This window comes from Styela clava, chromosome 15, assembly GCF_964204865.1.
Source record: "Styela clava chromosome 15, kaStyClav1.hap1.2, whole genome shotgun sequence".
NCBI lineage: Eukaryota > Metazoa > Chordata > Ascidiacea > Stolidobranchia > Styelidae > Styela > Styela clava.
The window spans coordinates 1,655,159-1,680,200 of NC_135264.1; the positions used below are offsets into that span (position 1 = coordinate 1,655,159).

A 25,042-nucleotide genomic window follows, 5' to 3' on the forward strand; every position below is an offset into this window, starting at 1 on the left:
TAGGTAATATTAGTTTAAGAAATTGCATATCACGGGATATACTGTAACTGCTACTATACTGTATTACCATATCATTTCTGCACGGTACACTTGAAAAATTCTTTGGTCAATACTGAAGCTGTTTCTTGACTTATAGTGGCTCTTTTGATTTTTTGACTTATCGAGATATCTAAATTGCTAATAATCTATTTTTTTTTGTGTATTTCGTGCTTATACCAATTCCATCACGAACTCAGACAAGCACCAACCGATAACTGCTTGGAGGTAGTAGATAGAATAAGAGTTGCTTCGAAGCGATGAAGAAAGTAAAGGTAGCGGTCGTTATGTGCGACAGCAGCGTATCCACTTCATATTTAAGAACAGGTAGGCCAAAATATATCACCCAGCAATGCCGTAAATTATTGGCAAGCGGGTATGTAGTATAGTTGATATATATTTTATTTTAAACTCATTCATGGCAAGAAAAAGGGGGCCTCCAGAAGTATCTGTACCAAGATGGCGCACAACCTGAACATAGTAGTTGTACCAGGTTAGGGTTCAGGTTGTGCGCCATCTTGGTGCACATACTTCGGGAGCGCCGAAAAAGAACCACAAACGGGAAAAACAGGATAACCTCTCTTTTCGATGGTAATATACACTCACGAGCAGTAGATATACGACCAACATAGTGTTGCATACACACTATCGGAACTTTTACATCGTCATTAAAACCAAATCAAAATATAACCAACGAAGTGTATGTAATTTTATTCAAACCATAAAAAGAAGAGTGCGGCATAAAAACACTTATTGTTTGATTTAACCGGCACTTACTAATGTGTATTATATTTTTGCAATAACTTCCCGTGTCGTAGGTAGAAAACAGTGTTTCCCAACCGCGAATGTTAACCCCTTAGTTGAATAAAATGTAGTAAAAAAAATGTCCCTATAATATATGATTAGTTTTCCGTCGATAAGTTGCGTGTGTTAAAAGTGTGGTATTGAAAAATACCGGCTTTAAATCCAATGTTCCTCACCTCACCCAATGTGTAATAAATTGGCTGGGTAATGCAGATCTGGAACAAATAGTAGATCCTTATATATCAATGACTGCCTTTATTATAGATTGGGTCATCATGATGCGAGAATAGTATTTTATATAAGCTGTCCGGATACACTATCTACTCTATTCCCTTTGCATTCAGAGCATCACGCAGATTCTGGAAATAGTTCAAGTCAGGATATCCATTGCTAAAAAAACAAAAAACCAAGATTAAATTTAGAGGTATTGCATCAGTTATTTATTGATTACACAGGTTAGATACGTTGGATCTCCAGTCAGATCAGAGTCCATGTCAATCCTTTCAGACTATTGAAAAATCACATTGAAATAAAATAAAATAAAAAGCAAATTAAATTACCTTTCCAGGACTAGCTTAGTTGGTTGAAAATCTATCATTTGACAATATGAGTGATACACAATAAATAGTAGGCCTATTCTAGTCTGACAGATATCAGATGGTGCATTATTATTTAGGCCTGAATGCACAAATAATATGTAAGTCATTGTTATGCTGAGGATGTGAAATAACATTATATACAAGTGCCAGTCTGGTGGGAATGGATAAAATTCAAAGCATTGGGAGCTTTTTCTACTAAAAAGAAACCACACTATATTTTCTTCATATTCAACTTCGTGGTTTTGAAGTGCATAGATGCGGCCGTCATTATCTTCATTATAAATAAGCATGTAGTTTAGTTCATAATATCTGGCAAGTTTCACATAATTTTTATTAGTCTTCAATGACAACTTTCATTATTATGTAAAACAGTAAAAAAACTTACTTTGCAATTCCTCCTGTTTTGTTGGTTTTGCTGGGAATGTCAGGATTCCATATTAATCTTCCATTTTGTTGTGAAATTTCTTCAACTCCAAAGAGTATTCCAGCTTGAAAAGCTTTGTTTATGAGATACCGAACTTTCCATCCTTCATGTGAGTCAGGTAGGTAAGAAACAAACTCTTGAGCTTTGTATAGCTTCCCCTATGAATAGAAAGTTATTTTTACAATTTATTTGGCTTGATATTCATTCCAATTTGGGGGTAAGGGAATTCAAAGATATAGATCAATTATATCAGAGGTCTCAAACTCGCGGCCCGCAGGACGATAGTTTGTGGCCCCCGTCTTGATATGAAAGTTTAATGTTAGTGCGGCTCGTAAGTCACTCAGCTCAGTTAGAGTGATTGATGCATTTAATATATAATCAGGACACGTAGAGCGAAACAAAATATTTCATAATCTATCCCCCGAAAGGCATATGCGGTACGGTAACCTACTAGTACCGTACCTGTAGGCATGATATTCCATGGACCTTTTCCCCGACCTTAGACCCCCAAAAATTTTTCTTATACGTCACCATTGCAAATTTCTTAGTGCTTAGTTTAAAGGTGGCTTCGCGAGTTGAAGTCTATAAACTGGGGTATATGTTTCACAATCACATAATCATTTGGATTCAAAAAATTCAACAACCTGTTTTTCAATAGTACTGGTAGAGAAGTTTAGCCTAGGTATCACTGCTATTTCTAGACTAATTTTTGATTACTGCAATTTTAAGCTACGACGCCCAAGTCATCAGAATGATCATTGGGTTCTTTAATTCATACTTGAATTTCTGAAACACAACCGAAAACTAACAAGGTCCATCGCGGAACTACTAACATTTATGTTTTGCGTATAGAAGAATAGAGAAAGAAGATTTAACTTTCTAAGCTATGCTTTTATTGTGGAAAACCTGATGCGACCCGGACTCACTCAGACTCCGTCTCCCAGGTAAATTGAGTTTGAGACCCCTGAATTATATGGACCTTTGGATCATGAAAGAAGAGAGAATGGAAAAATTATCAAATATTAGTGGACTAAATTGTTTTATTACACTTTTCTTTGCAATTGATAATGGTAATTGGTAATGCTGACTCATTAATTTTATCAATAATAAAACAGACAGATCAAGAATAAAAATATTGCCCACTCATCAATTTCACTAACAATAAAACAGAGAGACTAAGAATAAAAATAGGACTGCATTTAGTTATTGCATAAACATGAATATACAATTAAGAGATAATATAAGTTGAGAATTTTCGGTGCTCCAGAAGTATGTGCACCAAGATGGCGCACAACCTGAACATAGTATGTGTACCAGGTTAGGGTTCAGGTTGTGTACCATCCTGGTGCACATACTTCCGGAGCGCTGAATTTTTAAATTTTCTCACCATCATTTCCCCAGCTTGGAAAGAGAATACAAGTTCCCGTGTTGGCCATTGCTTGTAGCCGGGAAGCGATTCTCCCAAAACTCTTTCCAACATGACTCCATTGCTTGGCTGTCTTTGAATGATTTTCAGGCTATTGGAAGGCGTAACAGTTGTGAAAGTGCCTGCAAATGTTGATTTCCAAAAAATAACTTTGTAAAATTAACCACCAAAGCTTATATTGTAAGATTACCAAGCTTTTTGAAATAAATCATTGACTAAATTGAATTAAAGTCATCATGACTTAGTGTAACTTGAGTCATCTAAATGAAAGCGCGCAGCAGTGTGGCTCATCGTGCTACACGTTAGGGATACGCTCGCCACCGCACCTCTGATTACCCTACAGGGGTTCGAATCCCGTGCAGGGATGGTTATGTGCGAGAGAATTGCTGGACTCCTCGCCACCGTAGGGTGGTTCACGTAACCGTTGGTAGGTTACGGCTTCCTCCACCATCAAGTCCATGCTTCCCAAAACAAGTAACTGACTAATCCCATACCCGACATGGAATGGTAACTGGACGAGAGGCCGTGGTTCACCATAAGGTTAAGCCGTCTGCTCTCAAATTTCCTCTCCCCCGAGATAAATATTTGAATCCTATCCTAAATGACTCAGATTTGTACTCAACTAATTATCACTTAGATCCGTGATTGACTCAAGTTGAGGGACTTCTTATTCATCATTGCTTTCAAATATGCCTGTGCTCAGTAGCAATAAGGAGGCTGTGTAACCAGCCAATGATATGTAATCAATGTAATTGATATTCAAAAGGATCAAAATCTTCCGTTCCGGCATTCAGGCATTGCCTATGCAATTTATTGCACCCTGGTTGAGGTGGTGGGCATGTGACTCATATGATTTTCACCATCAATGAGTTTAAATTATTATCTATAGATAATATTTAAAAATGACATTTTTGAATTCGTAATAAATTATGAATATGTTATTATTTTAAATTAGGTCAAGTTCAATAATCAGCGCATCAGCACTCAGGCCTGCAGTACACAAATGTCCTTCATAGGTTTACAAACTATTTTCCTTTTCGAATAGATTTATCGTGTAATAAACCTTTCACATTTCTAGTGATAATTTTGTTGAAATGATAAAGGACATAATATCCAGTACGATACATCTGATCCTAGAAAATAAGTTGTTATCATTTCGACCAAATTTGTTTGTATTCTAATAGAACTTATTCTTAGAACTTTCATATTTTAGTATTGCAACCCTACCTGCCCCAGCGTTCTGCATCTGAGAAGGGTTCTCTCTGGGTTTTGTAGTCAGGCGGCGTATGAACTCATTCATCAGTAGAGCATTACATTTTTCAGACTTTTGAACCAGATTTTCAAATCGTATACTATCTTTTAGATATTCCAGCGAAAAAGCAATGCATTCTCAGGAGACTGAAAAGTTCATGGAAATATTGCTCTCGGTTACGAATGTCATGTCTAACCCATTTTAAAGCGGCTTGCCATTTAACAGTCTCAGAGGAATATTTCGTGTTTGCTGATTCGAAAAGTGTAATTATATCATTTTTTTGAATATCACAGAATTCCCCTTTCTCAATGAGTTGTTCAAAGTTGATTTCCATGAATCTATTTAACACATAGCTAACTGCGTTTGGATTAGGTACTTGATGAGTTTCAGCCATATTCTTCAGCATGAAGCAGTTGTCAATGTCAAGATTCTTGACATTAGAGAATAATACAGTGATGACTGAATTCTTTGCAATGTTATTACTTTTCACCAGTGGTTCTTCTAACACTGTCTCCAGAAGAAACTTGAAAGGATAAGTCTGGATATTGATGACTGTTACAAGATCGCCGAAACATCTCTCTGCATGTTCATCTTTTGCTCTTGCCCATGTTATCATAGCTTGCCATGATGTTTGATAACTTACATTTGAGACTTTTATGTAACGCAGGAGATCTGGCTTGATAATAAACGGGAACATCTCGAAGGAAATTACTGATTTGAAATTAGTGATCAGCACATGTTCTGCTTGTTCTTTTACATCATGACGATCGTATGCTTGAGCCAAGTTGATGACAGAAAGACAATTGGTTCGAGACAGATTGGTTTCCAAGTAATGGAAGCAAAAGTTTGTCAAACTAACCATTTGTAACAGGTTGGATGCTTGCAGGATTTGTTGAACGTATTCCATTTTCAAATTTGCTCCTCCTTTATACATGAACTCTATACATTGGGAAATCCCATTTTGATCAACATCTTTCATATTGATAAAACCATCACGAGATTCCTTCATTTTGCTTGAAAACATTGCTTTAAAGTATCCTGATGAGGCTGCCAAGACACAGCGATGAGCACGGAAGGATTTGTCACCAACTTTGACATAGAAATCGCAGAGAATGTTTTGTTCTCTCAAGCTATCGAGTGATGTCATAAGCAAACTGGCTTGTGTTGAATTTGTTTGTTTTATGTAATCTTCATTCATAATCAGTCACCTCAACCTTCTGACCTTGCTCAAATTAGTACGGTAACTAAATACTCAAATATAACAATTCTAATGCCTGTTTAAATATAAACAATTTTTATTATATCTTTCTACAGTTCTATACCACCAATATTCTGATACCGGTATTCAATAAAAATATGCAAGATAAATTAAAAGGAAAGATAGACATAGACTACTAATTACTAAATAGATAGATATAGTTTATTCGAATACTCCATAATACTGTAATATACAGAAATTTTGAATGGATAATTCTGGAGGGCAAGCAAAACCTTTAAAAAGGTTAAAAACATGAGAAATATCATGTGCCCGCCCACCCTGCCACCAGCACACACACAAAAATAAATTACAAAAAAACTAATTCAAAAAAGGTTTAGGCCAAAAATAATCAAACAAAAGATACTCGAATGTAAGGAACCTCCTGGCCAATGACCAATTCAATATGTAACGTTACCTATCTACTGGTATATGCCAGCGATGTGCTGTTAATTAAATGTGTATTTTGCGCCATCCCGCAGCAGCGTAAACTGAATGTTACGATAAATTGATAAACAAGGTAGACAGAGTCAAGTCAAGTTTGTTTTTTCCAACCAGTAAAATCAACAACAGTCGAAGATCAGCCAATAAAAAATAAATAAATCAGGTATAATATTGAAAAAGAGAATTTATACAGTTTTACTGGAGACAGATAATTAATATAAATTGTAATAAAACACTGTTGGTGTTCAGCGAGAGACCTTCAGGTGTTAGATAGATAGATAGATAGTTTATTTCGAAAACTCCATAACAAACCTAAATTTAAAATGGAGAATTCTGGAGGGCAAGCAAAACCTACAAAAAAGTTTAAAACATGAAGTATCTCATGTGCCTGCCCACCAGCACGCACACAAAAACACAAGCCCAATTAAATGAGGCTTGGGCTAAACTTAAAAAACAAAATACACGATAGTAATAAACTTTCGGGCTGTTGTACTCTCTTTCAACAATTACGTTGATAATGACCAATACCTACAACCTCATGCAAAGATAATGTGGGGAGTGGAATGTAATAAATTTGCGACGATAGTCATACTCATGAAGCCATGAAAGCTTTAAGAAAAACCAAGCCATGAAAAACTACACTGATTGCTAGATTGGGCATTGCGGAAAAGGTGATAAGTGGTTTAATATACAAACAAACGCAAAACCATGGCGGCAAATTCTGTGTGCGGACACTCATAAAAGCAATTATTAGGAAAAACACTAATCACACGTGAGCAGGTTTGTAGCCTAATTGATACATTGACGTGGCCAACATTGTTAAAACAGTACCAGTATACATACAGAGAGAAACAAATCAAAAATATGCCACTAAATGAATGTTTCAAAAAATGTTACACTGTGAGTTACACTGCAAACTATTTACACATATATAGTTGAATACTCAGTATTCAAGCGGAATTTCTAGAAATAGCAGTACGGTATATCATACTCTTTGTCACAAAATAAAATATCTGAATCAATCCCTGTTGTATTCATCTTTCGATTCTGTTATGATGTCCGTATGTTGCCTTTATGCTGCCATGTAATTTCATATTTCGGTCTTTACTTGTTGATATTCCTTAACCACTTAACGACGACGGGGTCGTTTTCGGGACGTTGACTTTATTGCATCCCATAGTACGTTCCGCGGAAAATTGCTTTTTTGAAGGAATATTACGTTATACCTGAAATTCAACCTGCCGATGAACTTTTACAAATTACACAAGGCTGCGGGTTGATGTATGTAGGTACTAGATTGGGACCTCCAGAAAATTTCCAATTCTTGCTAAAAAGCGCTTCCAATCTTGCTACCGTTTTTATCTACTTATCCTTGCGAAATGAGCTTTTTGAACATGATCGACCTAGGGCTCGACAATATAATCGAATAGCGAATGGAAAATTAAAATATTCGAATGGCATTTTACTATTCGTAGGCTATACCGGTATCCGATAGCACGCGACCTGTACCGGTGTCTGCTTGGGCACGAAACTCGCGCGCCGGTAAATTTTCTGATAATTGTTTTTATGAGTGTCCGCACACCGAATTTACCGTCATGGTTTTGCGTTTGTTTGTATATTAAACCACTTATCACCTATTCCGCAATGTCCAATCAATGACATTAAACAACATGATAGGCAACTCTGACGTCACTCCATAAGACTACAGGCGAAAGATCGTATTTCATGATACGCTCCAATGCACATATTTCTCGTCACCTTTCGCGTCTGTTTTCCGCTCGCTTTTGCTACTCGGCGTCTTTTATACGTGTAGTACCTGCCTTTTTGCGCCTGTAAGGAAACAAAATAATCTCTATATCTAAGAAGTTTTGCTCACTTGTAAAGCTGGAATGGCAGGCAAGCTGTAAAGAGCAATTCTGAACATCATAGACGTTTTTTTTATCAGAGAAGATTACAAACGCGATAGCGGAAAGATTTGTGTGGAACATTTTGCAGATAATGACAAAGTCCAAAGTTAGTAATTTTAATGTTTGCGCTTAATCATTGAAATTTCATTTAAATAGGGTGTCATACAAAACTGTGCTGTGATACAATTCCATAACACAAAGTTTGCACCTATTGAACTTGCTTTTGTAGGTGAATTTATTAGACATATTACATATTCAGTTAATCGTAGGTAACATTGCTGGTACATAATGCATCGTAGATAGGTTTGTTTAAATTTAGGAATTTAGCTCATAGCCCACTAATTAATATTATCTTCTATGCAGCAGGTTGCAGGGCTGAATTCAACTTGCAGCCTTACCGAACACCTGACGATGCTCATTTAGTTTGGCTCGAGCAAGTCTTCTGAAATACTTGTGTGGATGGAAACTACCTATATTTTTTGCCTTCCTCCGATTTTAGACAAATTTATTCTGAGGGATTTTGCATATAATTCTCATTGATTGTTGGCTGTTTATAATTCCTATTGATTGTGAATTCTGATTATAACAAAGAGTTAAAATTTTTTTACCTAATTTACTGGCACCTTTTTCTTGCCAATACTCCAAGCTGAGGTAATAAACAAGACAATACATTTATGTCATCTGGAAGAAAAATATGCACACTAATTAATAGTTTGGCACATTGAGATAATACATCATGACAGAAAATAGAAGTTAAAGATATGTATGACCATCACATGGTAATTGAAATAAAAAAAAATTCATAGGGGCTGTGGAGTATGAAAAGTTCAAGAAAAAAACAAATGTTCATAGCTCATGAACTCTCAATTTTGCCTCCATTGCTTTGTGAAGGCCAACATATTTCGAGTGGCTGAATTGGTTTACCTTTATGATAGCAACGATTTTGTATTTAATATAGCGAGATTATTTCAATTTAATTGAAGTGATATTATTTCCCAAAGCAATGCTTGAATCGTCTAGAATAGATCAGTGGTGTCAAACTCATGGGTTTTCGAGAGCCGCATTGCATTTTGGAAATTGTAAAAAGAGCCGCAAACAGTTTTTGATAATGTATACTTAAAAGATATTTTTAAGATAGTTTTAGTTTGTGACATATATTGTGATGCAACCAAACAGTTGGATTAAGTTTTATTATTTTCTTCAATTTCAAATGCAATTACATATTAATATTTGCATGTTGCATTATTGCAACATTTGCAAGTTACTGTATTTATTATAAAAAATCATAAAATTCTATGTACAACCATCAAAATCATTTTTGAACAAGCTTCGGATAAGGAAAGAATAATACATACACTAAAAATAACTTAATCGAAATATATGAACCTAAAATTAACAAAAATACTACAGTATAAACTCAATGTTTTAATAATTACATTTGTCCTGACGTTTGGCATCTTTTTGTGTCACCAGCATACTAAGGCCAGGCTGAAATGATTTTATAGTACCAACTCTAACTAACGAGGCCACATGATCATGGGTTAAACTGGATCTTTGCGAATGTTTAATTAATTCCAGTAATGCAAAAAAGTTACTTTTATCATTTCATGTATAGATCAGTAAAAAAACAAATGACAGATTTTTTCGACAAGACATTTCGCACCACATTGCGTGGCATAGGATTGCTTGAATTATTATTGATATTGATTTTTAGTGACTAAGTCGTTGTATAATTATATTAATATACAAACACATGGAAATTTTCTGTTCGAAGTTGGTCTTCGAATTTGTCATATTGACCGGTGAGCTTATTGCGTTTTTTCATTGTATTGATGGAAATATGACAAATTAAACAATGTGCTTCAGAACTTTGTAAAAGCAGAAATATTGCAACTCCCATTTTCTTCGAAAATGCCACCTTCTTCATGTACTTTGCGTTTAATTTAATCACTCAAGTGTTTTATTCAAGTATTCTTTTACTAGCTTGATGTGTATTCCTAATTGGGTCAAAATGTGGACAAAAAAAAATTAATATTCCAAAACTACTTTCAGTAAATTGTTTTCTGTGTGAATAATCAATTTCACTTTAAAAAGTTTGAAAAATCTATTACATTTAGATAAAATAAATTCCAAAATACTATTACAATTATTGTTAAGCGTTCGAGGGCCGCACTGGAAGTTCTCTGGGGCCGCGAGTTTGTGATCCCTGGTCTAGATTGAAGTTGTCCAAAAAATATATGATAGTATATTATCAGGAATGATGATTATACCCCTTCCGGAATTTCTTCTATAGTACTACCTAAAGTTGATGAACCAAATATAACACAGGTGCAGTGAGTTACCCGTAATCCTCATTTTCCAAAGCTGTTTTAAGTATGTCTGGCGTGTTTTGTGCCTTTTTACAAATAAGACCGCTTATGCAATCTTACGCTTTGGAATTTTTAGTTATTTTCCTCAAGCCCTGCAGGATGTGAGGGGCCATACACAACTCTACCGGAGGGTCAAATGTCTTTGCATGCCTCCATAGGTTGTTTTTCTATTGTAACATTTATGGAGTACTCTAATTATATTTCTTGGAATCACACTGTCACTGATATGCCGCCAGTCTTCTGATATCTCCCCTTCTGCTAAAGTTGTCCTGTGAATAAATAATAGGAAATTGAGATTAGACGAATAGTTGAAAGTTTTGCTTTATGTCGGCTTAATTTCTTGATTGATATACTTACTATTTCTGTTATTGCCTCTTGTGCTGCAGGAGTCTCACAATGCTTAGACAGGTTTGTCCACAACTTTCACATCTGAAGAAAGAGAGGAGATTTATTAATTTCCGTTAAGAATAAATAAGGCAGTATATATGATTTAGAATGAAAAAGCTAATAAATCCAATATCTCATGTTTTATGTAAAAAATATTTTACTGAATTTGGTATATAAACCAACTAATAAAAGGGTTTAGTCAGAAAATTACAAGCATTCGTGGCTCCAAATACTTGAGAGATCAGACTATACAATATAGACCGGTATGAGTGAAATGTTAGGTGAACTTGTTAACACTTTGATTCAATACGCAAATAAAAGTGAATGCGCAATAGTATGTTACAATGAGCAGTAATCAACAATGAGTATATATCCTCACTGATTAAAAAATTCTAACTGGAGGTGCATGAACTATTTGAAACCATAAGGGGTAAGTAAATAGGTAATTTCGGCAAATGGGCAACTACGTACCGTACTGAATTAATAACTTCGTAGTATTTGACAAAGGCTGGCTTACCCACATGTACTTAACAGTGCGATGCCCGGGTGATATACAACAATAGTATTTACCTTACCTTTTTCCGATTTCTTTTTACATCTTTTTACATTCTTTTCTCTTTCCAAAATATCATTAAAATCGACAACTGTCAAAGCAGGCACGAACACCATTCGTGCTACGCCTTGAAAGCAGCACACATCCGCTCGTTTTCGTCTCGTCAAGTATGTGCATTGGAGCGTGCTATCGAATACGATCTTCGGACAAAAATGCCGGAGTTGCGCATCATGTTGTTTAATGTCATTGGTCCAATCTAGCAATCAGTGTAGTTTTTCATGGCTTGTATTTTTTTCAGAGCTTTCATGGCTTCATGAGTATGACTATCGTCTCCAATTTATTACATTCCACTCCCCACATTATATTTGAATGAGATTGTATTGGTCATTATCAACATAAGTGTTAGAATTTAGAAGTACAACATCCTGAAAGTTTAATACCTTCGTGTGTTCTGTTTGTTAAGTTTGGCCCAGGCCTCATTTAACTAGGCTTGTGTTTTTGTGTGTGTGCTGGTGGGCAGGCACATGAGATACTTCTAATGTTTTAAACTTTTTTATAGGTTTTGCTTGCTCTCCAGGATCCTCCATTTTTAATTTATGTTTGTTATGGAGTTACAGTTTGGGTGGCTAACGCGGATCAAATCCAATTTCTCTGAATAGTGGCAGTAACCATTCTTTGGTTAAACGTAGCTTTTCTAAATCATTGAAACCAAAAGATATAGCCATGGAAATATTCATGGTTTGGATTTGCAGGAGGGCCGATCCATGAAGAACCTTCTGAAGACATTAAAATTTAAAAATTAGACCACCAAGACCAGATATTTGATATCTGAGATACGGCTTTGAGAAAACCTTGTCATGGTGTCACACTGATTTTGCCAATTATTTTCAAACAGTATGATTATCTAGGAAGCATTCAGAGTAAAATACCGGTTTGTCAAAAATCAGTTGATGTTCTTGTCTGTAGGGATTATGCAATTTTAATTCAAACAATACATTCTTTACGTTCACAAACTACTCCAGACATTTATTTTTAAGCCGTTATTTATACGGAGACGTTATTCTGGCTCTTGAACGATCTTTTAATCATGTGTGCTAATGTTAACAGTGTTGTCGTTGTTGTTCAGCATTAGAAAATGAAGAGTTGCGTAAGATTTTCCTAGGTGAAGTTATTGGATTACTTTACTTGTATGAAAGAGGTACTTGAGATTTGGTAATTCAGGGCTGAAGGTAGCAGACACTGATATATAACAATATCTTGAAGAATCTCTCTATAGATCCCCCCCCTCCCCCTTAAAGTTTTTCCGCTGGTTTATATGTGTCATGGCTGGATCTGTAGTTGATGCACAGAGACCAGGAAGATCAAGGAGCGGGCGCTCTGAGGAAAACATTCGAAGCTGAATTAATTTCAAATTTTCTGTTATAGAGGAGCTAAGTTGGCCTTACTGATTTACATGTCTTTTCTTGCCAATCAGCAATTTTGCTTCTCATTTTTTGGGTTAATCTCCTTGTCATGCTGTGGGTAGGCTTGCACGTAATTTACGGAATTACGGAATTATTTCGAGTTACGGAAGCGAAGTTACGAATTACGTAAAGTCGTAATTATTGGTCGATTGCTTTCGCGATTGAAACGAGCTCTCTTCAGAGCAGTCAATTCCGTCGATTGTAAAAAATTAAAGTTTAAGTAAAAGAAGTTAGAGTTCCAGTATTCGCAGCCGTTTTTCTCTCTCTTGTTAGGCAGATGGGGAAGGCATAACGCGTCTATTACTAACCTATTATCAACTTATCTAGGATGGCCAATGTACATATTAACCGTAGATAAGGAATAGAATTGTGTTGAGACCGATGGACGTCAACACACCTGGTTTCAACTTCTTCGGGTGAAATGACTAAAGAATGTAAGAGATCAACTTATAAAACATGGTCTATTTGTAAATGCCGTGATAATTGATTTCGCGCTTATCAAACAGCAATATAAAGACGGAAGAGAAATTCCGTAATGAACCAACGTAACTTAGTCTTTTCGGCATCGGTAAAGCGATTGAGTCGACAGAGAAACAACAATACGACGGGATTTCACGTGTTTATTCTGCGCGAGATCCATTTTCTATCACAAAATCTTGATGTTCTGTTACCGATTTTATCGTTATATATCTGTCCGGACTTGGCATTGCTCAATATGTTTTTCACAATGCCTCGCAATATGTCGGCCAAATATGATTACCTGTCTTTACCAAATGCGGCAACTTATTTTGATTTATCGTCGACTCGAATACCACCGGCACTCGACCAAACTTGTGTCAATCTTGGCAAATAGGATTGTCGACTTGAGTTAGAAAAATAAATTAATATTTTCATGAGTGCAAAATAAATGTCACAAAATGCATTGTTTTGCGATATAACTTTGTATTTTCGGAGAAGGCATGTCATATAAGTACGGTATTTCAAATATTGCGCAAATAATTAATATTTGATCTAAATTTATCGCAAATAATGTTATAACTTTTAGGCCGCGAAATGATTTAATGTAAAATGAAGCATGGAATTCGGAATATCGTCAATAAGTCGGCATCAATAATTATTATAAAATGCTAAGTAGTAAAGTCAGATTTTGTAAAAAACGGTGAAATAACAAGTATTCGTCGCCAGGCAAGTGAACTATCGTTTCTTAAATATATATTACCAGTGTTGGTAATGATAAAATTGATCGCATAAAATTTGGTGATAAAGTGGATAAAAAAAATCAAAGCTAATACAAAAGATAAAAATCAGAATAAAATTATTTTGAATTCACTCCTTGATATTTGTCTTTAACATCTGTCGCCGGCGTGTAGTACTGCCGGGAATATAAAAACCAAACTTCGATGTCCCATTCGGAATAGAAGTGGATTAAATTGGTTGTTATGATAGGTTTAAATGTGTGAAAAAAATATCGCAATTACGGGGTCATTACGTAATCGATTTGGCCGTAATTACGGAATTGATTTTTGTCAATTACGTGCAAGCCTAGGCCTGTGGGTTGTTAAAAAATGCAAACAACATCTAAATTTTACTAGGTAGCCTATACATACTATGTTTTCTAAAGAAATGAACGCCCTATGATGAGTACCTGAAAAGCAAATCAAAATAAAAGCGTATATATACATATTTTGAGACACCCTGTATATCTAGTCCTGAATTGTCGTGTTATACAATCAAGTTTTAGCTGACAAATTTCGCAAAAATCATCTATTCGGAGCTGTTTTATTGGACAAAGATACTTGTCAGCTAGCCTAACCTTTATCAGATGATGTTGGTAAATGCTAGTATAACAAGGCGCAAGAAATATCCATGTTAGCTAACATTACAATTCCAAGATATCTAAAATTTAAAAATACAAGTGGACCTTCCTAATTAACTGTATGTGTTTTCGGACGGTGACGAATTAGCATATGGCACTTTTATGTTCTCACTGTGACCAACAGCGGATGGAGTGAAGATAACACTCGTTGCAGCACAAAGATTTGTGACACTCAAACAAAAATACGTACTCCAAGAAAAGGGCTAATGGAAGTAATAGGCATGAGCAGATTGGTGCATGAAATAAGCATAGCACTGTCATATAATATTGCATACAGATATTTCTGGATAGACAGCAAAGTTGTTATCATTTGGTAAACTTCTCCATCTGGAATATTCAAAACATTCGTTGTTTGAAGAAAGAAAGATTTTCAAGATACATATAGAAATGTAACAAAAGTAGTCAAATTCATTTCTGCAAACTGTTTCAAAAACCTATTTCACATGAGAAACTTACATTTTGGCATGGAGGGTATTTTTAAAGCAACCAGCGGTGTTTTGGCCGAATATTGTTGATTTAGAATTAGATTAATTACGTCGAAAAATGCCACCATCAAAGTCAAAAACACATCGCGCAAAAGGACAACTAAATGCACGACCCGTTAAAGCAGATTCGCCTTATCAGATAATGATTTACCCCAGGTTGGTCCAAATCCTGGCACGCGGGCCGCCAGCGTCCCTCGGTCACATTCCAGGCCGCCCCCAAAACAATTTTGTCCTGTGCAGACAGAACCAAGTCGATGAGATGAGTCGCGCTTTTTATTTAATTTTTGTATCTTAAGCTTGCGTCAAGTAACTCCTCATTTGGAGGGACGTTTTGTGCCTTTATTTTAGTCAAAACACTACTCTAGTTTCAAGAATTGGCGACGTGACAAAAGAGACGAACCGCAGAACTGACTTAGCGCCGCGCGATCCAGTTTTTAGCTGTGTCCGTTGTCCCAGCGTAGACGGACTTGGTTGTTCTTCGGCGATAGCACCAGACCTGCTCGCGTTACAACTAATAAAATTAGTCAAATATAAGCACTCATCATACAATGAGTGTAAAAAAGTGACCTAGGAAAACTGGTACGAAACGTATTTCATTTCCCGCAACAACGTTAAACCACAGAGTATTGTGTGTTTTCATGTAATATCTATCACGGAAGAACATGATTTTGAGCGACATTACAAAATCAAACATGAGAAAAGATACCGAAAATACCACGGTATGTCTCGGGAATCAATTTTAAATAACTGGAGGCTTTATATATATTTCCCTAAAAAACTAATAAGAACGGTAAGCTCTCAGCTTACCTCAGTAAGCTTTCTCCGACTGCGGTAGGCGAAACATCGTCAATAGTTTTCGTGGCCCGTCAATCTCGCAACCTTGGAACACACTGGGGTCTATCGCATAATATAACGGATGCTCCAATTAGTAGGAACAAAAAGTAAAATGCCTCGGTAAGACATGTGTAGAAATAGATTCCAGAAAATCCGTGGATTCGACACGCTTCCGAATTCCGAAGGGGCGATTTCAATATTGGAATTTACTTGAAGTACGCAGAAGGTAACACTATTCATTTTGAGTTGTTGTGGAAAAAGTTTTGCTTCTATATATCATCCGATACCAAAAACACCATATGTGGTCAATATATATAGGCGTGTGTGTACCCAAAAAGTCGCAACATCCCATTTGATTATTATATTTTGATTGATTACGCCTGAATACAAAATTGCAACTCAAACTCCATGATGTAATGTACATGCGCTTTATTGATTTCCAATAATAAAATCTAACCTTTCTTGAGCGGAAGACATGTTGAGTTTTCCAAAATTACGATTTTATGGTATTTTAGGCTATTTCAAGTAATAAATCACACATAAATGCAAAATTTGATCGCAATAACTCAAATTGCTCTCGCCCCTCTTGAGCGGAATTACTTGCTGATGGGCTTTAAAAGTTGTGAAATTTCGTGGTATTTTTTTTACACTGATGCAAACTGCAATGTGGTATATTCAGTGATGGATTGCACATAAATGCAATACTTTGATAGAAGCGATTGGACCACTTTTTCCATTGATTGTCGAATTATTATTGGTGACTTATTGTTAACCTAATACAGTCTATTCATTAGAGTGTATGCTGGTCTACTTTTTCAACGTAACTATACCGAGAGTGATTGCATATTAGTTTATAGCATGACTTCCGTTATTCCTAAAGTATTTCTGATTATCTGTTGGTATCTGACATATAGAAATATATTGAATTTTATATTCAATAGATTAAAACATACGGCGTTTGAAAATTTATCGGAAGAGTATGTCATTAATTTTTACGAGGAATTTTATCGTCATTTTCACTGGTTTAAAGTACTGAATCTTTGAAATGAAATTTAGCAACCGTGCTATATATGTGTATCGTGCAGTAGTGGGGACTGCTGAAAGCGCCAGTGTCGAATAAAAGGCTCAGAATGAAATACACACTCTTTTACTGTTCACCTTCAATTATTAATTCTTACATGCATGTAACAACGTCAGCCAACTAATCCTAATGAAATGTGAGGAAAGTTTGCCAATGAGATTTGCAACTTTTTGATACTTCAATACAATACAATTTATTTTGGCATTCAGAAAACACAACACTTGTTAAAACCATCAAAACGTAACAAAAATGCCCAGAAAATGAGCAAAACTTATGAATAAAGTTTATAACGCGCAATACACGCGCTCGTTTGCCTAAATTAACACAAATAATACATTTATAAATAATAATAAAAAGACTCGATTAGTTGAATCCTTTGCGTTTCATGTGCAAAAAAGTGAGTCACTAGTTCACAATAATGACAATAAAGTTGATAGTGTGTCGGAAACAAACGCGTTTTAGAAAAATTAATGCATTTGGACAATAATTAATGTGATTAAAGCGAATGCAAAATAAACACAAAATAAACTTGATAGCGATCCGCATGTTCGATATTTTACTTATTGTACATGCGCTTAATTAATTTCCAGTAATAAAATCTCGCCTTTCTTGAGCGGAACTCATGCTGGAGGGATTTTCAAAATTACGATGTTTATGGTATTTTTTAGGCTATTTCAAGTAATAGGATACACATGAATGCAAAATTTATTCGCAATAACACGAATTGTACGTTATTAAATTTTGCCCCTCCTAAGCGGAATTACTTGCTGATGGCTTCGGAAATTGTGAAATTTCGTGTTAATTTTTCTACACCGATGCAAGCTGCGATGTGTTTTATTCAGCAATAATCTGCGCATAAATGCAATATTTTCCTAAAAGCGATTGGACCACTTTTTGTATTGATTGTTGAATTATTATTGGTGATTCATTTTTAACCTAATACAGCCTATTCATTAGAGTGTATGCAGGCCTACTTTTTCAACGTAACTGCCGAGAGTGATTGCATATTAGTATATTTCATGACTTCCGTTATTCCTAAAGTATTTCTGATTATATGTTAGTATCTGACATATATATAGAAATAGATTGAATTTTATATTCAATAGATCAAAACATCTGGCGTTTTGAAATTTATCGGAAAAGTGTGTAACTAATTTTTACGAGAAATTTTATCGTCATTTTCACTGGTAAAGTATTATATCTTTGAAGTAAAATTTACCAACCGTGCTATATATGTGTATCGTGCAGTAGTCCCTGGTGAAAGCGCCAGTGTCGAATTACAGGCTCAAAATGAAATACACACTCGATTTGTTTCGATTCACCTTCAATTATTAATTCTTACATGCATGTACCAACGTCAGTCAACGAATGAAATGTGAAGAAAGTTTGCCGATGAGATTTGCAAATTGCATTGAATTCGCATTAAATTGTGCGAACGATCGCATTTTCACAATATATATCTGCCGAAATTCCAAGAAAATTTATGAAAATAATCCTCACGTCACACTAATTTATATAGAGAGTAATACGCTCAGAATGATTATCATAAAAAAAAAAATTATGATATTTTTTAGGTAACGATTCATAGAAACGCAATTGACGGAAACGATCCATCTGGAGGTGGTTAGATTTTCATGATATCACAATGTTTTTTCATAAATTTTGTTATATATAATGTTCCATTGGCTATGTTTAATTTTAAAAAATGTTCCGGAAATAATTTTAGCATATAAGGCTGGCACGCTACAATCATACCGGGGCACCTTTGTCGATGTTTATCGGGAGAAAAACATCGCGAGCAGAGAAAATGGCATCGAAGATATTCAAGCTTTTGTTGATTATACATATTGTGGTGCTTTGTGTCTGGTAAGTATGTTATGATATAATACATTATTTATGTTAGATGAATGAACGAATATATTATGACTTTGATAATCTATTTGAATAATATCCCACAAAAAAAAACGTGCCTGAATATTCATATAACACTGAAGTCCATAACAACTTGTGAACCTAAATCTTTTCAATTATATAGCAATTTGATAAATTACCGCGGCTTTTCACAAATCTATTTGAAATTTGTGCTATATTTCTTAAATTTAATCAAAGTGGTTCGAATCGTTTTATTTTCTCATTTCTGTAAAACTTGGACTAGCTCAATAAACTAATTGGTTGTTTTCAACAATTTTAAATTATTTACGTTATATTGCAGTGCTAAGAGTATCGAAAACTCCAAAGGAACGGATAAGGAGGCAGGTAAGAAAATTGCTCAAATTGAATAAGATGTGATAATGCCCGTGTTTTCAATTTATGTATACTTAAGTAGCCTGTAATGCGAACAAACTATCGTTCATTTGTAAACCGAATTTTAGCCTGTATTTATTAATTGATATCAAATGCGAAATATATTGCGATCTGAGTTAAAGCTTTTTTTGCAAACTCGTCATTCAATTTTTTGCCTTGAATTGACGTAAATTCTTAAAATTACCGCTCTGTAATCTGCGTTGCTCGCTTCACCTGCCCGCTGTAACACACAAATACATTGAACAAAACATATTTTAAAAACTAGCTGCCATTGTTGTCGGCCTGAGTTGTAGTTAAAATCAAGAATCATAATTGAGCCTACAGACACAAAAATTAATCTCTTGTCTCATCAAACGAAAGTTGCGCCGAGCGTTGGTCATAGGCATGGTGAGCATCAAAACTTATTCTAGTTATATACTAGAACATAATATACTAATATATTAAAGTGCCGAATTGCTGAAACAAGTGCTCATAAAACCTGATTAGAGTGAAAAAGCCATCGGAATAATCAATTCTTTACTTACCACATTATTAGTTACAATATGTATATTCTTTCATTTCAGAAAGTCCAAAGTTGGTGTCAAACAAACTCAAAGATGACGAAATAATTTGGGGATTGTGGCCGATAGCTTGGGATTCAGAAAATCCAAAGTTGGTGTCAAACAACCTCAAAGATTCCGGAAAAATTCTTCTATGGCCATTAGGTTGGGATTCAGAAAATCCAAAGTTGGTGTCAAACAACCTCAAAGATTCCGAAAAAATTATTCTATGGCCATTAGGTTGGGATTCAGAAAATCCAAAGTTGGTGTCAAACAACCTCAAAGATTCCGAAAAAATTCTTCTATGGCCATTAGGTTGGGATTCAGAAAATCCAAAGTTGGTGTCAAACAACCTCAAAGATTCCGAAAAAATTATTCTATGGCCATTAGGTTGGGATTCAGAAAATCCAAAGTTGGTGTCAAACAACCTCAAAGATTCCGAAAAAATTATTCTATGGCCATTAGGTTGGGATTCAGAAAATCCAAAGTTGGTGTCAAACAACCTCAAAGATTCCGAAAAAATTATTTTATGGCCATTAGGTTGGGATTCAAAAAATCCAAAGTTGGTGTCAAACAACCTCAAAGATTCCGAAAAAATTATTCTATGGCCATTAGGTTGGGATTCAGAAAATCCAAAGTTGGTGTCAAACAACCTCAAAGATTCCGAAAAAATTATTCTATGGCCATTAGGTTGGGATTCAGAAAATCCAAAGTTGGTGTCAAACAACCTCAAAGATTCCGAAAAAATTATTCTATGGCCATTAGGTTGGGATTCAGAAAATCCAAAGTTGGTGTCAAACAACCTCAAAGATTCCGAAAAAATTCTTCTATGGCCATTAGGTTGGGATTCAGAAAATCCAAAGTTGGTGTCAAACAACCTCAAAGATTCCGAAAAAATTCTTTTATGGCCATTAGGTTGGGATTCAAAAAATCCGAAGTCGGTGTCAAACAACCTCAAAGATTTCGAAATGATTTGATATAGTTTAAATTCAAACTATTCAGAGGACCTGATGTACATGCAACTATGGATAACCCCTGATTCAGTTAATTGCCCAATTTAGTCACAGACATTCAAAATGATTTGATTCTATAATATTTTTGATCAATTATATTCGTGTATTCAGAGGCTTAAATATATATCCCAGAAAAATATACAATGCATCGAATAGTGCCTCATTTTTATATAGGTTTATTCACAGAGCTGTAGAGCTCAAGATCAGAATTGAAAGCTTTTTTAGTCAATATAAGAAAAAGGGATGTGAGGAATTAGCACAGTACACGCAGAGTTTTTACCAACGATCGCCTGGCATTACGTTTTACTAGAATGCAGTTGTGGAATTTTAATGTCCTTTTAGGGTAAAAAACACAAGGATTTTCATTAAAATCGCTCTAATGATCTTTGAAGTTCACAGGATATGAACAGTAATCCTTACAGATTTTACAGGTGAATATCACCTGCAACTCGTAGTCATCTGCGTCATTTCATACCATCATGTACATTAATTTTGTGATTTTTTAACTCCCATTGATTCGTAGTAATCGTCTAACAACTAAACTAAACCAAACTTGGTGAGAGGTCCTATGCCCATTTAGGCCCTGAGCGACTGGATGTTCGTTAAGTCTATCCCTTAGAGCGGCGGCTAACGTCATAACGGAGGAGTTTGATAGCACATAGTATGGTAACCCAAATATATATTCGAGAAAATAATACAATGCACGGAATAGTTCCTCATGTTTCTTATATAGATATCATGTTTGTCAGCCAACAAAAAAATAATTTACAGAGCTGTGGAGCGTACGAGCAGAATTAAAAATACTTCTTTAGTCGATGTAGGAAGAAAAGTATACGAGAAATTAGCACGCTATTCACAAAATATTTACCGGCAATCGCCAGGCTTTACGTATTACTGTAGTCTGTAATGCAGTTGTTTTATTTTAATGTCATTTTATTAGGGAAAAAAACACAAGAATTTTTGTGGATTTCACAGAATATCATCAGTTATCCTTAACGGTTTTTAGTAGTGATAATCAAGGCAGTTCGCAGTAATATTTAACAACGCCAGCCTGTGAATTTAAATTCAAAATCCTGTAAAAATCACCGTAAATATCCTGGCATTGAATTTTACAGGGCATAGCAGTAAAACTTACAGGCTGTGTAATTCCATGTAATAAGGTTCATTTATAATATAAATGTAAACATAAAATGAATGATAGAACTTTAAAATTGAAATATCATGTGAGAAAAATTGTCGTGCGAAAATTCAAAAACGCGATATAGACAACATTTTTCTGCTGATGTCTTTGTTGGCAAGGTCCTTTCACACAGTCACTCTAAAGAAGTCTCTTCTATAGACACTGATCTCATAAGAGTCGCGCCTAACTCGAATGTGAGTTATCAGGAAAACTCCTAATGTGATTTTTATTCTATTTTTTGTTAAATAATTTTTGCGTTAATCGCTCACATTAAATGGACTTCGTTGGTGAGACTCGAATTTTGAAAAGTCAACCTCGCTGAAATGAAACGCAAATTAGTATGTTCCGTCGATGACGTAGTACTGATTTTTGTAGTATATTCTGAGCCTACAATAACACAGCGGTTTGTTTAAGCAGCTGTATTTTCAGATACTATCGGTCGCAGTTTTACCGGCACGTTTACCGATGCAACAGACCCACGGCAAATGTAAAAGTTCCCGCACAATGTTCAATTTTGTGAAATTAAAGTCTCCGTTGTCAGTAGTTGTGCCGTTTATTTTTTTTTAAAGATCACTTATGTTATGAAAAGATAATTCTTATATACTCAATCTAAGGTACCCCTTGAAAAGTACCGCTCGGGGTATGTATAGGGTAGGCCTACCGCAGTTTCGGAATCCCCTTCTAAACCATGAAACCAGCTTAACCTTAAGGATTTATGCGGAATGCGTGCTAGGCTTTTCTAGACAAAAGTATCTAACTGAACGAACCTAAAGTGAGTGACATGAGACTTGTATAAATATATTCTGCTTTTCTTTATAAGTCGGATCGTTGGAGGTGAAACATGCCTTTTTATATGATCAGATATAATATTATTAGTGCAGGAATCCTGTGTGAGACTGTTAGATGCATGATTCAAACAGGGATGGAATTGCAATAACCGCTGTAGCCTAATAGACCTTATTCATTAAAAACCCATTCTACGCGCAAAAAGAAAAGTGATGTAAAAATTTTTTTTTAACATTAGCTCTTATGGGAAATGTGATCACCAGAGCAGAAATTTGCATTTTATGTAATTTTCTAGATATCTTTCATTGTATACGTGAGCAGTTTTGAGGATAGAATATATTTGTTACATCTTTTTTGATATTTTTATTAGGATAAACATGGTCAAGATTTTTAATAATCGTTCATTGAAATTTTAGTGAGCGTGGTGTTTCCGATGACGTCATTCTCACTAGACCATGAGATTCTGCCAACGCGCCGTGCTCTGTGGGATATGCGCTCCAACTGCTTGTGATAACAGAATACTGGTACTGTTGGTAATACTCTGCGAGTTCGTGATGGAATTGGTATAAGCACGAAATACATAAATAAAACAGATTATTAGCGATTTAGATATCTCGCTAAGTCAAAAAATCAAAAGAACCAATATAAGACAACGACAAGAAACAGCTTCAGTATTGACCACAGAATTTTTCAAGTGTACTCTACAGAAATGATATGGTAATACAGTATAGTAGCAGTTACAGTATATCCCGTGATATACAATTTCTTAAACTAATATTACCTAAAACGTCTGCTTTATTTTCTTCAATTTATTTCGTGTTAAGCATAGCCATATGGCACCGCTTAGACAAAATATAATCGAGGCAACAACGAGTTGATAAAAAATATTTACCAGTAGGTTGTGAAAACATATTGGTGCCGTGGGTTGTAACTACGATGTCAGAATAGGTCTCATGGCGTTCGCTCGTTTTGCGGAATCCCGATCGTCAGTTCAAGTATTTTGATAAATGCTGGATAGGCATGTAGCAGATAAATGGAAATACGTTTAATAATGCTGCAACTACACTTCATTGCTTTGACAATTTGCAAAATGTCTGTGGTTTGCTATATATTACTAGTTTTCTATTCAGGGCTGCCATCGATATGAACCCCAAAATAAGGACGTCAGGGGAAACATGATAATAAGATAAGAACGAACGAAATGTATTCATGCCAGTGCAACCCGTGTCTAATAATACTTTGCCTAGAAAGGATTCCTCCAGCAGTTCTTTATTCCTAGAAACAATCTGTTCCATCTCACTTTTAAGTTGTATTTTGATTCAAGTTACACGAACTGATTTTGGCCGGTAGGCTATTGTTTTGTCATCGTGTCAATTAATTTGCTGTTATACGTAATGAATGCGCGTAGCAATCAATGAGGTTGTAAAATATCTTTCTAGCAAATCAGTCATTCGAATTGACCAACCTAAGTGGCTGGTATTAGAACCTCTACCCATAAACAGGGTTACCATAATTTTGTGACCTCAAATCGGGACACCTTCAAAGACCACAGCTGTGATTTTTTCAACTTTAAATTTGGCGATTTTACATTAGGGGCATTTTGAAGGGGCATCACGGCTGTCTTCATTGTCCATTTTGTCATGGAGACGCTGTCTGTCTAAATATCGGTAAAGTTCGAAACGTTAAGCACTCTTTTGGGCTTACGGGGATTACACAACAACAGTATCAAGAACATGCTAATTGGTAATGTTCGTGTATCATGCTGACTGGCTGAACGCCAATGCGGGACTTTTTGCTGACCGGTCGGGACAAGGTGTTCAAAAGTGGGACTGTCCCGCCTAAAACGGGACGTATGTTAAGCATAGCCATATGACACCGCTTAGACAAAATATAATCAAGGCAACAACGAGTTGATAAAAAGTATTTACCAGGAGGTTGTGAAAGCTCATTGGTGCCCTGGTTTTTAACTATGATGTCAGAATAGGTCTCATGGCGTTTGCTCGTTTTGCGGAATCCCGATCGTCA

General features: G+C 35.5%; 3 protein-coding genes across 5 annotated transcripts in view; 2 read left to right on the top strand and 1 right to left on the bottom strand.

Moving 5' to 3' along the window:
- The window catches only part of LOC120335504 (uncharacterized), a 135,632-nt gene that overhangs the window by 104,391 nt on the left and 6,199 nt on the right, over nt 1–25,042 (top strand). The gene's annotated exons all lie outside the window — the stretch shown is intronic.
- On the bottom strand, nt 734–5,771 carry LOC144411673 (E3 ubiquitin-protein ligase DTX3L-like). 2 transcript variants are annotated; one of them, XM_078109396.1, is made up of 4 exons: nt 4,517–4,737; nt 3,251–3,411; nt 1,825–2,021; nt 734–1,230 (listed from the first exon to the last, which is right to left on the bottom strand). In XM_078109396.1, exons 1-4 carry the CDS (start codon nt 4,587–4,589, stop codon nt 1,161–1,163), a joined length of 501 nt encoding a protein of 166 aa, XP_077965522.1. In that variant the 5' UTR covers nt 4,590–4,737; the 3' UTR covers nt 734–1,160. The 2 variants fall into 2 exon arrangements, 1 of the variants encoding a protein (XP_077965522.1); XR_013468901.1 differs by lacking the exons at nt 734–1,230; nt 1,825–2,021 and having other exon boundaries at nt 3,274–3,411; nt 4,517–5,771.
- Nucleotides 18,671–21,077, top strand: LOC120334178 (uncharacterized). The gene is made up of 4 exons (XM_078109371.1): nt 18,671–19,061; nt 19,408–19,451; nt 20,063–20,225; nt 21,041–21,077. The coding sequence occupies exons 1-4, from the start codon at nt 18,967–18,969 to the stop codon at nt 21,075–21,077; spliced, it is 339 nt and encodes a 112-aa protein (XP_077965497.1). The 5' UTR covers nt 18,671–18,966.